Source organism: Urtica dioica, chromosome 10, assembly GCF_054948205.1.
Source record: "Urtica dioica subsp. dioica isolate 48M chromosome 10, U.dioica_male_clone48M_v1_H2, whole genome shotgun sequence".
Classification (NCBI taxonomy): Eukaryota; Viridiplantae; Streptophyta; class Magnoliopsida; order Rosales; family Urticaceae; genus Urtica; species Urtica dioica.
Window position 1 is genome coordinate 13,475,614 of NC_142765.1, and position 13,550 is coordinate 13,489,163.

General features: G+C 44.4%; 1 protein-coding gene and 1 pseudogene across 1 annotated transcript; one reads left to right on the forward strand and one right to left on the reverse strand.

Annotated features, from left to right (window-relative positions):
- Positions 1-811: 811 nt before the first annotated feature.
- Positions 812-2,677, forward strand: LOC149383441 (cell number regulator 2-like; annotated as a pseudogene).
- Positions 2,678-3,355: 678 nt separating this feature from the next.
- On the reverse strand, positions 3,356-4,756 carry LOC149383442 (uncharacterized). Its single transcript, XM_089627793.1, has one exon. The coding sequence runs from the start codon at positions 4,754-4,756 to the stop codon at positions 3,356-3,358; it is 1,401 nt and encodes a 466-aa protein (XP_089483919.1).
- Between the last annotated feature and the right edge of the window lie 8,794 nt (positions 4,757-13,550).

Here is a 13,550-nt window from a genome sequence, read left to right on the forward strand (position 1 = left end):
TTGATTTTTAGGTGAGCGATTGAGTGTGGCATACAATAACTGCATAAACACCTCTTACGTTGCTTTTGCCGGTATTAAGATTCCCACTGCACACCCAGGGCCAGCGTCGTATTGTTCATGTTTCACCCATCTACCGCTATGCTTGACGAAGGTATGAATGTCTTTCATAACTGCAAATAGTGGAGATAAAGTCACATTAAATTATTTTCTCATAAAACTTTATTATATGCGCAGATATATAGTAAGCACTTGAATCCATATTATATAATATCGTTCATGTTTGTCATTGCAGACTTTAGTTTCGTGACTATGGTGTCACGAAATAATTTAGTTTCGTGACAATATTGTCACGAAATAATTTCGTTTTGTGACTATATTGTCACGAAATATGGAGTCATGCTGAAGCTTTCGTGACTATGGGTGTCACGAAATAATTTAATTTCGTGACAATAGTGTCACGAAATAATTTCGTTTTGTGACTATATTGTCACGAAATATGGAGTCATGCTGAAGCTTTCGTGACTATGGGTGTCACGAAATAATTTAATTTCGTGCCAATAGTGTCACGAAATAATTTCGTTTTGTGACTATATTGTCACGAAATATGGAGTCATGCTGAAGCTTTCGTGACTATGGGTGTCACGAAATAATTTAGTTTCGTGACAATCACGAAATAATTTCGTTTTGTGACTATATTGTCACGAAATATTGAGTCATGCTGAATCTTTCGTGACAACGTTGGTCACAAACACTGTAACGAAATGGCTATGTATGAGGGAGCTTACCGGAATAAAGAGCGAAAAGAGTGTCAATGTGGGAGCTTGCTGCGCCGAAAAGGGCAGAGAGAGACGGCGGCGAAGGTGGGTGGCCTTGGAAGACGACGGACGGCGCGAACTAAGAGAGAGAGGAAGGATGGCCGTCAAGTTAGAGAGAGAGGACGGACGCCGGCTGAGATCCAGACACCCGGACGACAATGAGATGCGACGGAGACAATGGAGGAGATGCGACGGAGACAATGGAGGAGATGAAACAAGTGCAGTGGAGAAGATGAAGCCGATAATAAATGAAAGAAAAGAAAGAAGGAGAGATGAGAGTAGGGTTTACTTTTTAGGATTCTTTAAAAAAAATAAATAGAAAATAAATAAGGGTATAATGGTAATTACATAAATAGAAATAAATGAAGAGGTCCTATTACTGACCTTTAAAAAAAAACGTCCAAAAAAAATCATTTGGTCTTTATTTACTCCTAGTTTTGGAAAACTCCCAATCCCAAACTCCATTTTCGCCATATCCACAGACAAGTCCACGAACCTGCCACCTCACCAATCTGGCCCTCCTGGTGTGTGGTCCACCGGCCTCTTCGACTGCTTTTCGGATGTCCAAACTTGTCAGAAATAATGATAATAATAATTCTAGTTTTACAAAATATTAAAAAAAAAACTCACCATCAAACTAACAGCATTTGTTTGGTTGAATTGTATTAGGCTGCATAACTTGTTGGTGCCCTTGCATTACCTTCCGGCCAAGTCGCGGAGATCATTGACAAGGTATCTACTTGTAAGTTATTTCAAGAGTCATTAGCAGTAAAAATACTCAATATTTTTTATTTGCTGCAATTTAATATCCATTCTTTAAAAATTGTGAGAAAAATACTCAATGTCACAATATCTTTCCACCGTTACTACTTGTCCGTCGAAATGAATGGAAAAACACTTGTAAGTCATTTAAATGAACAAAATTAATAATAAACTTAATTTTTTTTATATTATATTTAAAAAATTAAAATTCTATATTCTCTCCTCTCATTTCTTTCCCCACAATGAGCATGATCATGTATATTTATATATACGATTTTTTATAGCAAACTTCATGTTAATCATTTTTTTATTATTAATTTTTAATTCTTTTAATGATGTAGAAAATAAATAATTTTAAATAAAAAAATTAGATAAATTTCTTCTAGCTCTTTATTTATTGTTAGTTTAAATATTTGTAATTTATTTAAAAATAAAGAGTAATCAAATTTTTTCCGTATTAAAATAAACGAAAATGCATTAGAGAGGTAGAGAATTTAGGCAAAGATAGAGAATGAGTAGTTTTTTTTAATTTTTATAATAATATAAAAATATGATGTTTATTTTTTTAATATGCTTATATTGATGGCTTATATGTGTTTTTCCATCCATTTTATTAACGGACAAGTAGTAACGGTGGAAGGATATTGTAATATTGAGTATTTTTTTTTCGCAACTTTTAAAGAATGAGTATTAAACTGCAATAAATCGAAAACATTGAGTATTTTTGTCGTCAATAACTCTTATTTCAACTACATATATCCAAAATTAGATTAAATTTTTGTCACACAAAATAAAATAAAATAAAATAATTATTAGCAATAATTATTAATACATATAATTATATGTTTACGAGTGTTTTCGGTCATGATATATACAGCATGTGTAGCCAGTGAGGAGCTATCACCTTGGTCGCGATCATAACGGGATGCCCATGCATTTACTCGTGCTTTTACCGGTTGAAAATGAGGCAAGCATTTGCACTTGAAGAGAGTGCTTGTGGGGATTGTTTGGTCCATTGCTTCTGCGAGGCGTGCGCTCTCTGCCAAGAGTACCGCGAGCTTTGCAGCCGCGGCTACCACATGACACTTGGTATGATGTAATCTAAAATTTTAATCCTAATCTTTACATTTTATTTTTTCTTTGGTTAGTGTCTGCTTAATTTGAATATAATCGTACTATCAAGAGCATGGCTGGTCCAATAAATTATGGGACCTTAAGCAAAGAACAAATAAATAGGCCTTAAAAAAGTAACAAATTAATGTTTATATAAATAAGAAGTTAATTTTTAAATATCAGTTGTAATCAATATTAAAATGATACTCTAAAAACATTTAAGTCTTTATACAAATCAGAAAGATAACATCTACACTTTTATACTGTTTTTGAAATTGTGGTGATAACTTCAGAAAAAATAGGTTCAAATCAAAGACCATAGGAAAATACTTATACACCTATATGTACTATGGTCTTTACGATATTATAAAAGTTACCAATACTCGCATATTATACCTTTTAAAAACGAGGCTTTATATCTAAAAAAATAAAAAATATGATGTCTTATTACATTTCAAACATGGGCCTTTTTATTAAAAAAATGTGAGATCTTAATCATTGCTTAAGTGATTTAAGGGTTAGGCCGAGCCTGATCAAATAAAAATTCGTAAAGAGAATTATGTAATATGTTTTAATCTTTGAAGTATAAGTGAAACATGAGAAACCCTATTAGTTCCGGGTCAAATTTTTTTTTTTTTTTTTTTGAAGGAAAAACCCGATCTTCATTAACCACAAACTTGGACAACTGAGTCCCGAAAAATACAGTCATTCAGCCACGCAGGGCAGGTATTTAAACAGCAATCAAAAGTAATACAATCAAGGCGAGACTTTGCAACCAGGTGCGCAGCAGCATTACATCGCCGGGGAACCCAAATGCAGGTCGTCCGAATTGTGGCGATCCGGAGTTCGGTACAAATATCAGCAACAATGACTCCATGAAGGCCGAGGGTCTGAGCATTTAAGACCAGCCGGACCGCCCGGAGGCAATCCGACTCCACCACTGCGATCTCCCACCCATTTTCACGCACATAGCGGAGACCTTCCCGGATCGCGCGACACTCCACCGTCAGCGCCGAGTCCACATAAAAAAGTTCCAGTGCCAAAACCCCCACCACATCGCCAGAGTGGTCGATGACCACAGCCCCAATCGCAGCCCGGTGCGAGTCGACATCCCACGCCGCATCGACGTTCAGTTTCAGCGTCTCGTCACATGGCCGCTCCAAAGAAATAGGAGAGGGGGTACCGGGCTCCATCCTCTTCTCAAGCTTGGCTGAGACCGATTTGAAGCTCAAAAGCCAATTCGCTGTGTCGGTGACCCAGGCCTCGGGCCTCTTCTCCACACCTTCGAACATACATCGGTTACGGTCCGACCACGCAGCCCAGACCAGCCCACAAAAAAGTTCCATGTCCGACGTCGAAAGGCACCGAAAGGCTCGCATACAGACTTCCTTGAAGGGAAGCACGCCAGTTTTCTCAGTCCACTTTCCCAGGGTCGAGCCATCCCAAATAGCCTTAGCACGCTCACAGGACCAAGTGGCATGAAGCACATCTTCCGGGAGCGTGCCATAAAACTCGCAAAAAGGAAGGCATGGGATCCCTTTCCGTCTGAGATTCCCCATCGAAGGCAGAGCTTCGAACCAGCACCGCCACAAAAGGTGTTTGATCTTGGGCAGAATCGCAAGGTTCACAACTTCTTCCACCAGAGAGGTTCCGAGTTGGTCGAGCCTGACGGACCACAGGCCACCCTCGATCGAGCCAACCGGTATCCCGAACGCACCGTATAAACTCCGTCCTCCTTGAAATGCCACACAAGTTGATCCGTCTCGAGCCCATCCGCTGTTGACTACCTCCTTGTTCCAGCCTCCTCCCGCTGCCATAAAGTCCGCTATTCGCCACAGGAATCTATCATCCGGCTCCTCCGAAGTGAGATCGAAAGCACCCGGTCTAGGGACCCAAGGAACCCTAAAGGCCCTTAGATTCCCGGTGCCCACTTGCCATCTAATCCCCATCCGCACAAGATCCAGTCCCCAACAAAGACTCTTTCCCAAAAAAGAGAAATGACCTTTGCTATGGAGATCGGCAATCCCCGTGTGAGGAAAATACTTCGCTTTGATGACCCGAGCCATGAGGCATCCCGGGGAATGAATGATTCGCCACACTTGCTTTCCCACTAGGGCTCGATTGAAATCCCCGAGATCCTTGAAGCCCAACCCACCATTGATTTTCGGAGCCGTAACAAACTCCCATTTTTTTTCCAATGTATCTTCTTTTTGTCCTCCGAACCCCCCCACCAAAACCTCGCTATCATATCGTGAAGTTCATCGATGAGGGCCTTAGGAAGTTTGAAAAAACTCATAGTATAAGTGGGAATGGCTTGGACCACCGCCTTTATGAGAACTTCCCTTCCTCCCGCCGAGAAGGTTCTAGCTCTCCAAGTCCGAAGCTGCTTCTGAACACGGTTCCTGATATTGCTGAAAGACACCTTCTTGTTCCTCCCCACCCGGGTAGGGAGACCAAGGTAGGTTTCTAGCTCCGGCGTATACGACATGCCAAGAGCATTCGCCAGCCTCGCTGACTCTTCTTCCATGACGTTACCCGAGCATGAGAACACCGACTTCTCTAGGTTGACCGTTTGCCCCGATCCTCTCTCATACACCGACAAGACCGATCGAATCGCCCCACAACTACTCCCACTGGCACTACAAAATAGGAGGCTATCGTCGGCGAAAAGTAAGTGAGATACCGAGGGAGCCGAATTACTACACGAGAAGCCCCTAAGAAGTCCCAACCGCTCTTGACCACGAATGAGAGCAGAGAACCCTTCCGCACAAAGGAGGAAGAGGTAGGGGGAGAGAGGGCAACCTTGGCGGAGACCCGGGCTTGGAATGATCGTACCTCCCACTCTCCCATTAATAACCACAGAGAAGACGGGGGTCGAAATGCACTCGGAGATTACAGACACAATCTTCGGCCCAAACCCGACTCTCTTCAACATAGCTACCACGAAACCCCACTCCACGCGATCGTAGGCTTTGCTCAAATCCAACTTAAGGGCAAGGACCCCCGCTTCCCTTTAGTTCTCATTCTCATGGAGTGAAGGAGTTCGTACACAATCGCATAGTTGTCCGAAATAAGCCGACCCGGGACGAAGGAACTTTGCGTTTCGGATATAATCAACGGGAGCAACCCCTTGATTCGGTTAGCAATCGCCTTCGTAACCACCTTGAGAACCACATTGCATAAGCTAATTGGTCGGAAGTCCGCAACCCGTCTCGGACTCTTGACCTTCGGGATAAGCACAATGTTTGTCTCATTCCATTTCCGCACGCTCCCCCGATTGTTGAGCACCTCAAGGCACTCATCGCGAACCACCGGACCCACTACTCCCCAATTCTTTTGGAAAAAGAGGGCATGGAAACCATCGGGTCCCGGAGCCTTCCTTGGACCCATGGAAAAGAGAGCCCGGTTCACAACGTCGTTGGTGAATGGTTCCTCGGCCGATTCCCGGAGAGGAGAAGAAAGGCAGCCCACATCTTCTCTAGTAATCGAGCGAAAATCCTCCTCCAAAGCACCGTTTGACCCGAAGATCATGGAGAAGTATCTTTCGAACACCCCTCGCACCTCCGCCTCGGAGGAAACCCACTCACCATTTTCATTCAAAATCCCACGTACGGTGTTTTGGCTCTTTCTCCTCGATGCTCTTGTGTGAAAGTAAGCCGAATTCTTGTCCCCCCTTGGAGCCAATCCGCACGGGTCCGTTGTTTCCAATAGTACTCATCGACGAGAATAAGGGACTCCAGCTCAGTACCCAGCCGCTTGACTTCCCTGCAATTAGCAGAAGTACATACCTCTCTGTTCAGCCTCTCAATCCTCGTCGTAAGCTCTTTAATCCGGGTCTCGCGGTGCCCGAAGGATGTGACTGCCCACCTTCTCAGCGCCCCGCGACACGCGGTCAGCCTCTCAGCACACATCACACCACACTGCTATCCCGAAGGACCGTTCCAGGCCCTTTGTATAAGACCCTCACAATCGGCGTTCGTGAGCCATCCTGGTCAAAAGCCCACCGCTTCCTGGAAATCGAACGAGACAAAAGCACCGGGGGTCTTTCTTCAGTGTCAATCATAAGGACCCGATGGTCGGATCCCAAAAAATCAAGAACGTCAACAAAGTCGGCCGGGAATAGGGTCTTCCAAGCCAAATTAGCACACGCCCGATCGAGCCGGCATTGGACATTCCCATCCCCGCTCCGCTTCTTGTTCCAGGTCAGCAACTCGCCTTTGAAGCCGAGATCGTTCAGCCCACAATCCTCCAGGGCCTCCCCGAACCGTGCCATGTCGCTGGCCTTACGCCTCGTGGAACTAGCATGCTCAAAATCGAAGAGAACCTCATTGAAGTCCCCCCGCATAGCCACGCCATACCACTGTCATCATTAAGCCTTCTCAGCAACTCCCACGAGAGATGGCGACGGGACTCGTGGGCCTCACTATAGAAACCGGTGAACCTCAATTGCCTACCTTCCGCATCCCGAACCCCCGCGTCAATATGTCCCTTGTTGGAACTCCGAATAGTCACATCAAAATCCTCCGACCAAGCCATGTATAAACCTCCACTCAGGCCCAAAGCACTAACTCCATAACCATGTGTGATCCAAGCCTTTGTTTCAAACTCGCCATCCAGCCTCCTCTCAATTTCGTTTCCGAAAGAAAGAGGAGGTCCAGTTGCCGCTCGCGAATCAGCCTCCGCAAGCGGCCCATCGCCTGGGGATTTCCTAATCCCTGGGCGTTCCAACATATGATCTTCATTGGTCCCGGACAGCCCGCCCCTGGCCGGCCGCCGATAAAACTAGAGCATTTCCATCGGTTGAATCCTCGTGGAGAAGAAACACCGGCGGAGGGACAGAAGAGAGTGAAGCAGCAGGGGACACCAATCTGGATTCCTCGGTTAGGTCGATAGAAGACTGACCGGGGGACGACACCCTGCGTCTCTTCCCCAAGGCAGTCCGTGATGGAGTGGTTCGAACGCTTCTATTTTTTCTCTCTTTCACAGGGCTATTGGACAGCAGGGACGTTCCATGAATTTTTGGTGAAAAAGCAAGCCGGAATGAGTTCTGCACTTTAGCAAGGTCAACTGGGTCAGGAGTAGGGCTGTCCACAACTAGGGGCCCAATTGTCGGGCAGCCCACTGTGGCCTGATCTTCATTAGGGAGTACAGCCCTCCCCACAGTTGTGTTTGGGCCCGAGACCAAGAGGATAGGTGTTTGAATCATCACTTGAGTCTTAGCAGGATGCACAATTGGGCCCAAGACCAATTCCTTCGATTTGTCCTCTACATGATGCGTCTTCCCCACTTTTTCTCCTCGAGCCAAACGCGTCAGAGAGGAAGACTGAGAGCTGACAGGAGCCGAGACCGACAAAGAGTGGGTTTTGGAAAACGAAGCCTGGCTGTTCCCTTTTTTCCGTTTCAGATGTGGTTCCTCAGTCAAATCAACAGAATAGGAAATTTTTGTCTTACCCATATCTTGAAGATCCGCTGACCCCCTGCACCCACCCTCTCTCGGACACACCCCACCTCGGTTGTCGCGCTTAAGGGTTTCAGAGACCTCTCCAGCGCGTGTAGACCCCGCCGTGACACCCTTCACCGGAGCGCCTGGCCGTCCCTCAACCTCCGACCACGCCCTCCCATCCTGTGACAACCCGACTTTTCAGACCGTCTTACTTATCTTACTTTTAAACTTTAGAAAATTCTTTAGAAAACTTGGTGGAATTTTTTTTTTACAACACATCGAATCAAGGCGAACTAAAATTTTAAAGATTTTAAAAAGAAACAAAAGCATTAAAGAAACATATAGATTGTATTTCAAAATATCATGAGAAGTACTTAACGAAAACAGAAAATATGAGATACCGATTTTAAACCAAAGATAGTAGCAAAGTAAAACGTAATCCATAAAATAACTTTCAACGAACTAGAAAACCGTAACTTGTAGCGGAAAACATATTTCTTAATAAAGAAAACAAAACCATCAAATTTATTTCTTAATAACTTATAGCGGAAGACTTATTTCGTGAATGGAAACCATGACCCGCCCTCTCGCTATCGACGCTGCTAGTCCACCCTACTCAGTTCTTTGCGAGTTGTTTACCTACAACACAGACGCATATTTTTTTCGAAAGGATGAGCTTACGCTCAGCGAGAATAATATAAATCTCACAAAATAAAGTAATGCAATGCATGAACCGTTTATTAGTATTTTGAAACTACTCGGTAACTTGATCTTTCTTTTCTTGACTCTATCAACTTTTAGCTCGGGGTGCCCCTAGGGTAGTCATAACTATTTCAGTGATCACTTTAGAGATGAAGATATGGGGTTGCAAAGCCCACACTTCGCTCTATCTAGCTAATTAACTTATTAGGGCCTCGGCCCGAGAAATTTCCCCTTTTGAGCATCGGCCCGAGAAATTCTCCATAATACCTCTGTAGCTCGAGGCGGTATGACTCCCTTGCTTAACTTTATCTTTTCACTTTGAATCTTACGTTACATACTGATATGAGATGAGCATAAAAACTTTTATATATATTCTCATACCAAAACATGACTAGAATAAAACATATATCTCAAATATACTTTAACATAACACCACATGGCATACAACACATAAATCACCACTAGGACAAAAGACGTTATCCGGTGCGACGAATGTCGCACCCAATGCCTCAAATGTCGCACCTAAAGGTTTATTAGGTGCGACATTAGGTGCGACAATGTCGCACCTGATAACCCGTCGCAGAAGGTATTGGGTGCGACATGTCGCACCTAATAGGTACCCCATTAGGTGCGACACTTCCAGGTGCGACTTATCGCACCTAATGCCCAAGTTATTTTCTTGCCAAATTTTATAGAATTGGCGGGTAAATGCATATCGGGTGCGACATGTCGCACCTGAAAGTTTTCGCGCCATGGTATTCGGTGCGACAATGTCGCACCGAATATGTTTGTTTAATTAAAAAAAATACAAAATTAAAAAAAGTAAATTAACAAAATAAAAATGAATTACATAATTCTAAATGAATTAAAAATAAAAATTCAAATAATATTAATTAAACAAAATTCTAAATGAATTAGAAATAATATTCTGAAAATAGAATTCTTAATTAAAAATACAAATTCTTTCCAAAAAACGAAAAAAATGAATTCCTATTTTTTTTTCTTATAAAACTTATCGATAGTAGAATTTCCTCTACCGAATAAGTTGCCAGAACTTCGAGAACCGCTTCCGCGTCCTCGTCCACCGCTGCCTGACGCGCTGCCGCTTGTTCCGCCGCTTCCGTAAGGACGGTCTCGCAAGTAATCCATAGAACCCGGCGTGGAACCTGGCGTCTGCTGATCCGTCCCACCTGGTTGCGATGCAGGCGGAGGTTGAGGAGTCGTGGGAGGCTGGTTGTGCTGCTGGCTGAGGAAGGCGATCTGTTGCCGCATCAGTTGTAGCTCGGCTTGTTGGGCATCCATCTGAGCTCGCATCTCGGCAACCAATGGATCGGTCTGAGATGACGAACTTGACGAGCCTCCATCTAGCGTTTGGGCAACACCCAACGATGACCTTGGGATCGAAGGCCCTAAACCGACTTCCCAGTCTCTGCGCACTCCCAAAACATCGCGCATCGCGTACATCTCCGCATCTTCTTGGGAGATCACGATGTTTTGCTCCTCCGCTTGCCGCAAAATATCTATCGTCTGGGCGGTGACTTGATCCTTCAAAATAAAACCACAAAAAACTTATCAGATAAGAAGAAATAAAGTAATTAAATATAGTAAATAAAAAAAATTAACTTACGTATTGCGTCTTCGCGAAGTCCGTCGTCCACGATCCCTTAGCGTCCTGGTGTTTTTCTAACCATATCGCTAAAGCCGAGCCTATACTCCCATCTTCTCTTCGCTGTAATTTTTCAACATTAAAATATGAATCACATATATATTACATATTAATTTTAAGAGACTTACGTTCCTCGAGCGATGACCAAAAAAACTAAGCGAGCCTTGCCTCGCCTTCGTCTTCTTCATCTTCGAATTTTCCCGGTTGCAGAGAGATTTCGCCTGCAAGACATAAATACGTGAAGTTTATTTTTAAGAAATTCGAATAATCATCGGAAGTTCAACTCATACCTTATGCTCTGGCGAGTCGAACGCCTCTATTGCTTTCAACCAGGCTTCCTGGTTGTAGCCATCGGGAGTTTCATTTTTAGCGAGATCCTTACTCCCGCAAAATGTCTTGAAGAAGAGCTGCGACAACCTCGACTTCTGGCCACGACGCATCCTCTTCGCATCGCAAATGATAGCCATATCAATCTCGTTGCGAATAGGATCTGCAGGCACAAGCTCGCCACTCTCGGGATGTGCATAAACGAAGTTATACTCGTTATGAATCGAGTTCATAAGAGCCGCCACACTCTGCGCAGGCACATGATTCCAGTCTGGGAGGTCGACTGGAATGGTACTCTTGATCAGGTTTCCTAATCGGTTTTGGAACGTCCCGATCAACGGATTTTGCTCCCTGACGTCTTGGTAGAACGCCAGCGCATTCTGATCGTAGCGAACTGTGTTCGCTCCAGGGGTCCCAACACGAGCTCTCGCAGAAACGACGCCAATCGTTGGTCCCCGCTTCTTCCTCGGCATTTGCGGGGGGTCACACTCTCCTCCTGATGGGTCCTGACCTGAAGTAGACCTCCTGCAAAATGAATTGTAGTTAGTATTTTTAATTACTATGTAATTACTATTCGACGACTACGGTTATTACATGGTGTTAGTCATTCATCGTTGTCACTCGATGTAATGTTAGTATCGACATCAACATCGTCTCCCTCAAAAACGGCAAGCGCCTCATCTTCTTCATCCACTTCTTCATCATCTTCAACGACATTAACAAGCTCGGCCGTAGCAGTTTCGTGTCGATGATTAAGACGGTCGATATTTGACAATTCTATTGTCAATGGAATCGATGCTGAAGTGGTCGGATCAACTTCAGGAATGTCCCATATCCCACGTTGATTGCATTCCTGAACGATTTCCCATTCGCGACCCTTAACGAGATCTTGGATGTAAAACACTTGTTTCGCTTTTTCGAGATCGTCCACTCTCAGGGTTCTAGAACTGATCAACTTGAAAAAGTTGCAGAGCTCTGAGATCGTCTCTTGTATCGGTTTTGGCACAAAAGGGCGAATACCATCAGCCAACAGCCTCTGCATGATCACGTGACAATCGTGCGACTTCAAACCTGTGAGCTTCCCGTCAGCAGTTACATTTTTCTTCAAATTTCCAACGAGCCCGTCTGGGAATTTAACAGATTGAAGGAACTCGGTAAACCGGTGTCTCTGCTCAAGCGTTAACGTGTACGCTGCTGGCGGTTTGTACCACCCATTCCTTTGTTGTCTCAAGTGCAGAGAAGACTTGATTTTCAAGTCCATCAAGTCAAATCTCGACTTCTCCGTATCGTAGTTCTTCTTTTCCAAGCTGAGCATCGTCCCGAGAAGATTCTCGCACACGTTCTTCTCTATATGCATGACGTCCATGTTGTGCTTCAACTCCAATTCTGACCAGTAAGACAACTTATAAAAGATGCTCTTTTTGGTCCAATTCAATTCGCACTCAGCACGTTTTCGTTTACCGATATTCTTGCCGATTTTCGTGGAAGACACACTAGTCAACTGATCGAGTATGTCTTGCGCAGTCAACTTGACAGGTTTCAGGCGCTTCTCGTGACGATTTACGTAGTGATCAGTGCTTTTCCTGAATCGGTGAGGCGTATGCAAGAATCGACGATGGTCATAGTAGACAATCCTGTTTCTAATTTTCATAGATGGCGTCTCAATGTTGCACGTGGGGCAAGCAAGATACCCTTGGCCACTCCATCCCGACAAATACGATCGAGCCGGAAAGTCGTTTATCGTCCATAGAAGCGCGGCACGCAACCGAAACACTTCATTGTTCGCCCCGTCTCGCACTTGGAATCCATTATCCCACAATTCTTTCAGCTCTTCAACTAGTGGTTCTAAAAACACGTCCATGTCTTTTCCAGGTGAGCTCGGTCCAGGTATCAAAAGCGTTAGCATCAAGTACTCTTTTTTCATGCACAACCAAGGTGGCAAGTTGTACGCAGTTAGTACCACGGGCCACATACTATACGCTAGACTCATTTCCCTAAACGGGTGGAAGCCATCAGAAGCTAGTCCCAGACGTACGTTACGAGGCTCTGCAGCGAAATTTGGGTGTCTCTCATCTAGATTCTTCCACGTCGAACCATCTGCCGGATGTCGCAAAACGCCTTCTTCTTTGACGCGATCTCGTTCATGCCACTGCATCTCAAGCGACGTGTGTCGAGAAGCGTACAATCGCTTCAATCGATCTTTCAAGGGAAAGTATCGTAATATCTTTTGTGATACATTCTTCCCCGTTGGCTTCCATCTGCTCTCATTGCAAATTGGGCACACTTCAGCTTTCTCGAGATCTTTTCGAAATAACACACAATTGTTGATGCACGCGTCAATCATATCGTATCCCATGCCGAAACGCTTCAGCTTCGCCTTTGCCTCGTAGTGTTTTTCCGGAATTCGATTACCAATTGGGTGAGACTTCCTTAAGAGCTGCAACAATTCTGTAAACGACTTGTTCGTCCAATGGTTCGTGACTTTGATGTGCATCAACGAAACCAAGAACGACAAAGACGAAAACTCTTTGCACCCAGGGTACAATTCTGCTTCCAACTCAGCGAACAAATCTTCCACTTGCTCATCTGCACGCACTTCACTCGGAGTCGGATCCGTAAAATCGTCGAAGTCCTCGTGATCCATTATATCATGGAGAGCATCGTGCAATCCACCGACTCCTCTTTGGTTAGTCTCGCTGGCATCTTCTACCATTCGACGTTC

What these genes read in the sequence shown, in the direction of transcription:
- LOC149383442 (XM_089627793.1), bottom strand. Translation starts at nt 4,756, where the DNA reads ATGGCTCGGGTCATCAAAGCGAAGTATTTTCCTCACACGGGGATTGCC.